The sequence below is a fragment of the Sinocyclocheilus grahami genome, unplaced genomic scaffold (genome assembly GCF_001515645.1).
Source record: "Sinocyclocheilus grahami isolate Dianchi unplaced genomic scaffold, SAMN03320097.WGS_v1.1 scaffold589.1, whole genome shotgun sequence".
Classification (NCBI taxonomy): domain Eukaryota; kingdom Metazoa; phylum Chordata; class Actinopteri; order Cypriniformes; family Cyprinidae; genus Sinocyclocheilus; species Sinocyclocheilus grahami.
Genome location: NW_015505768.1, coordinates 603,998 through 608,762, shown reverse-complemented (window position 1 = coordinate 608,762; position 4,765 = coordinate 603,998). Strand labels below are relative to the sequence as shown.

The following is a 4,765-nucleotide window of genomic DNA, read 5'->3' as shown; positions in this document are numbered from 1 at the left end:
GAGAAACGGCCTAAGACTTAACCCAATTTATAAGTTTTCTTTCACGTCTAATACTGTCAAAAACACACGAGGTTTACATATAAACACAGTTAGTTATGTCTAAAATGAGCGTAAACAGTTGTGAGAGAAACGGATGTGTGCAGCTCTTAAAGGGACAGAACTAAACATGCTGCCGCTTGTCATTAAAGGGATAGTTCACCCAAAAATTTAATTTATGTTGTTATTTATTCACTCATATGTTGTCCCAAACCTGTATTAATTTATTTATTGTGCTGACTTAAAGATATTTCGAAGAATGTGGGTAACCAAACAGTTGCTGGTTACATTGACTTTGATAGTAGGAAAAAAATACTTTGGAATTCGCTGTTTGGTTACCCACATTCTTCAAAATATTTTTTTATGTTCAACAGAAGAAAGAAACTAATTCAGGTTTAAAACAACTTGAGAGTGAGTAAATGATGATATGAAAATAAAACAATATGACAGAATTGACAGACAGATGACAAATTTTTCATTTTTGGGTAAACTGTCCCTTTAATATTAATAAAAAAACAGAGAAAAATCACTCACTGCTCATGACTGATGGACTTGAATACAGTTGCTTAAAAAATGTAAAAGTGTTTTATTTTCAAATGGAATGTTACTGCTAAATACTGTACCTGAAAAATAAAGCACTGTTTGTTTTATTTGCATATTATGTGTTTTTGTAATGTACATCTTTTGTTCTCATTTTCTAATAACAAAGATAAAATAATGACTAAGATTTTTATCTTTGCCCACTTTGGCCTAAATGTCTGCCATTCTTTTTTATCTTATATTTTGTTACCTTAAAAGGCTTTTTTTTTTTTTACAATAGAGAAATTAGATTGGCTGTACTGCTCAGGCAACTTGCAAAATAGTAAAACCAACATGACAAAGAATTGTGATAAAATCATGAATTGTGATATTCCTGAATAAAATGCTGATATGATATTTTTGCCATATCGCCCACCCCTAACTTGTGCTACAACTGTTTGGCCTGTGCTACAAAACTTTCAACCTCTGTAGCACCAAATGCAGCCTTTGTAGGACGCAGTCTTTGAATTGGGACAGCCTTCGTCGCGCTGCCATGACGCAATCGGCCTTCAAATGTGTACTTCGAAGGACGTAGCCTACGAATTGGGATGCAGCTATGGTCACCCTAGTTAAACCTTCTGTTTATTCAGGATTTCCTGGATTTCTTCTGTGGTGTGTATTTGGAGTTTCAGCGTGAGAGCGCCCTCTGGCCTTCGGATTACTGCTGATCACAGAACCGTGCTTCACTGAAAGATACGCATGACAATCGCAGTTTCTGCCTAATCGCGATTTATCACCTTTGCAATTTAATTTCGATTAATCGTGCAGCCCTACTTTCAGGTACTCATTTCATTGCAATTGATGCTTACAAAACTCTCTGAGATGCACACAGATTTACAGATTACAACATTGTAATGGCAAAAAGTGGTTCAGTCTATCCTCTCACACCTCATTTAAATTTCCATCACCACAGATATTTATACTCTCTTGTTCAAAGATATGTAGGCACTCTTCAGACATTTGTCAAAAAGAAATGGTCAATAAACTTAAGTCCCAACACTCATAGGAAATCATAGGAAAAACAAATAAACACTAGGCCCAAAATCTGCCTTGGCTCACCCACCCAAACAAAGGAAGGGGCTTCTGCACGTATCAGAGCAATGTTTACAAAATCCTCATTAAGGAAAAGAAAGCAGATAACGGTATGCGCGCACACACACACATACCCACTGGGACACTATGAACACTAGAAACGCAGAGCTTCCTAGTTTGTAGATAAGGGACAGAGAGAGAAAGTAGGGAGAGCAAGAGTGAGGGAACGAGAGGAAAAAACATTTGAAAAGAGATGCCACAGAGGGACATCTCTTTCACGTAACGAAACTACACTCAACTTTTCAGACATCAAAAGGTGAGAAGAAGAATAAATGCTCAGAGGTCAGGAATAGAGGCACTTTATTGCAGTGACCAGTCTACGGCTACATATAAGAACCAAAACAGCATAGGACGGCTGTACTTTCCTATATTCTGTACTGGAGCGACCATTGACCTTCTATCCAGAAGAAAGGGTTGATTTCTTCAAATAAAGGGCATTTGTCACTGGATCTATAGATACAGATTTTTCTCCTGTGAAACTCTGCACCTATAGCTGATACACACCTTATTTGCCTCACATCATGGGTGCCAGCAGGAATTACTTTTGGATTAGGTGTAGATCCAGCAGATCTGTTTTATTGGCCTTTTTCTTGCTCTCCTGGGGGCCTTTCTGTGCACAAAGTAGCCCTATCGGCTCCCCCGAGAGGCTCCGCACCACTCCAGGCTTGGATGACAGACATGGAGGGGTTCTGGATCCTTCACTCCTGGAGCAGGACAGTGAGGTGGACATGCAGAGCTTGCTGGAGACCCTGAAGGGACAGTTTTTACGCACTTTTAACCTGACACATCCCGGCCCCCCTGTGCAGCCAGGGGCCACTCGAGTAGAGCCTCCTGAATACATGCTGGAGCTCTATAACCGCTTTGCCAGTGACCGTACCGCAATGCCTTCTGCAAACATTATACGCAGCTTTAGAAATGAAGGTAATTGCATATTTCCTTTTCCAGTGAGGACTGTATAACTGTTTGTATTCTGGGAATTTTTGTGGGTTTATGTAAAATCTGGTGATAGCAATAAAATAATAAATACAAAGACACAGTAATGGTGACTAAGTATTTAAAGCAGGGTTCCTCAAATCTTGCCCTGGAGGGCCAATGCGCTGCAGAGTTTAGCTCCAATCCTGATCAAACTCTGCTACCTGTGATTTTCTAATGATCCTGAAGACATTGATTAGCATGCTCAGGTGTGTTTGATTAGGTTTAGAGCTAAACTCTGCAGGAAAGTGGATCTCGTGGGCCAGATTTGAGGATCCCTGATTTAAAGTAAATGAACAATCAAGTAATAATGTTAGAAAATTCTAGAAAAGTTATCTAAAATGCATTTTTTGGTTGTGCACTATTTGCTCATGCATTATGTACAATTAATTGAGACAATGTAATAATAGCTGGCATTTTTGGTTGTGTTTTATTATAAATAATAGCACTATGATGCAAATTTAATATCTCTGCATAACTGTTTGAACAATTAAAATAAATTTTAAAATGCATTTTTGTTGTGTTGTGAAAGTTAATAATCTAATAACACACACACACACACACACACACATATATATATATATATATATATATATATATATATATATATATATATATATATATCCAAAAACATGTCTTATTTATGGTAGACTTAATGACAACATGAGAATCTGAATTCCTAATTTTTTTTGTTTGTGTGTTGTTCTTTACAGACTCCTCCCCATGTAGTGTGGGACCTGGTGGGGTGAGACGACACCCACTTATCTTCAACGTTTCTATCCCACATCACGAGAGAGTCGCCACAGCTGAGCTCCGACTGTACACTTTGGTCCAGACTGACCGCAACAAATACACTGGTGTTGACAGAAAAGTCACCATATATGAAGTCAAACAGCTTGAAACGAACATCAGTCAGCAAATAAGAGGGGACAATATTGAGGGAGGAAATCAAACCAAGCAAGAAACAGAACTAGTGGAGTTGGCGTCTCGACAGGTTTACGGTACAGATAATGGGTGGGAATCCTTTGACATGACCGCTGTGGTGCAACTTTGGCGGAAATCAGACTATGGTACCACCCACAGGCTGGAGGTCCACATAGCCAGTTTGAAGTCTCAGAGTTTGACGTCAACTGAAGGTAAGGATGAAGGCAACACCAGAGGAGGGGACATGGACATTGACACTAGCCCTGAGGACAAACACAAACCCTTAATTATCATCTTTTCTGATGACCAGAGCAGAGACCACCGCGGAGACAAACAAGAGTTGAATGAACTGATCCAGCATGAGACAACTGGGCCGGGTGTTCAAGACAACCTTGAGCTAGAACTGAACGGTCTCTGGGACGACCTGGAAGTTATGGGACAAAAAGATGGGAATGAGAAAGAGGAGCAGAGCGAGGAAGCTCTCCTTCAGATGCGCTCTAACTTAATCTATGACACGGCGTCTAGAATCCGACGCAATGTCAAAGGCAACCAGTGTAAAAAGACCTCCCTCTATGTGGACTTCAAAGACATCGGCTGGGACAGTTGGATCCTAGCACCCTCCGGTTATGAAGCCTTCGAGTGTACAGGGACTTGCGTGTACCCTTTGACCAAACATGTTACACCTACAAAACATGCCATTGTGCAAACTTTGGTCAGTCTGAAAAGTCCACAAAGAGTGTCCAGGGCTTGTTGCGTACCCACTGAACTAGATCCCATTTCCCTGCTCTACCTAGATGATGCAGGTGTGGTGACATATCAGTATAAATATGAAGGTATGGTGGTAGCTAAGTGTGGATGCAGATAGTATTTAATGGACTTGGGGAAGTGGGGTGAAGCTGGGCCAAAAGCTTAGAGATTGGATTGGAAGGAAACTAAAAGACAGTCATTGTCTACGGCCTCCATACCAGGTTTCTTCCAAATGGCAGTGGATGAGCTCTTACTCCCAAACTTTACAGCGTTAGCAGGAGTCATGAAATCAATGGAATCAGCCAATTCTGGAGCCATGTGACGAGGGGCCACAATGCAAGATTTAGTGGGAATGGTGACCATTCATCCCTGCTGAATAAGGATTGGGTGGAACATAAAATAATAATTGAACCAC

The 4,765-nt window shown here is 40.3% G+C and overlaps 1 protein-coding gene across 1 annotated transcript; it reads left to right on the top strand.

Annotated features, from left to right (window-relative positions):
- The first annotated feature begins 2,228 nt into the window (after window positions 1-2,228).
- On the top strand, window positions 2,229-4,468 carry LOC107557104 (bone morphogenetic protein 10-like). Its single transcript, XM_016240428.1, has 2 exons — window positions 2,229-2,628; window positions 3,393-4,468. The coding sequence occupies exons 1-2, from the start codon at window positions 2,229-2,231 to the stop codon at window positions 4,466-4,468; spliced, it is 1,476 nt and encodes a 491-aa protein (XP_016095914.1).
- Window positions 4,469-4,765: the final 297 nt, after the last annotated feature.

Excerpts from the sequence above, each read along its gene's own strand:
- LOC107557104 (XM_016240428.1), top strand. The coding sequence starts at position 2,229 with ATGGGTGCCAGCAGGAATTACTTTTGGATTAGGTGTAGATCCAGCAGA. Across the intron at positions 2,629-3,392 it reads ACGCAGCTTTAGAAATGAAG|ACTCCTCCCCATGTAGTGTG; the intron begins GTAATTGCATAT and ends TGTTCTTTACAG.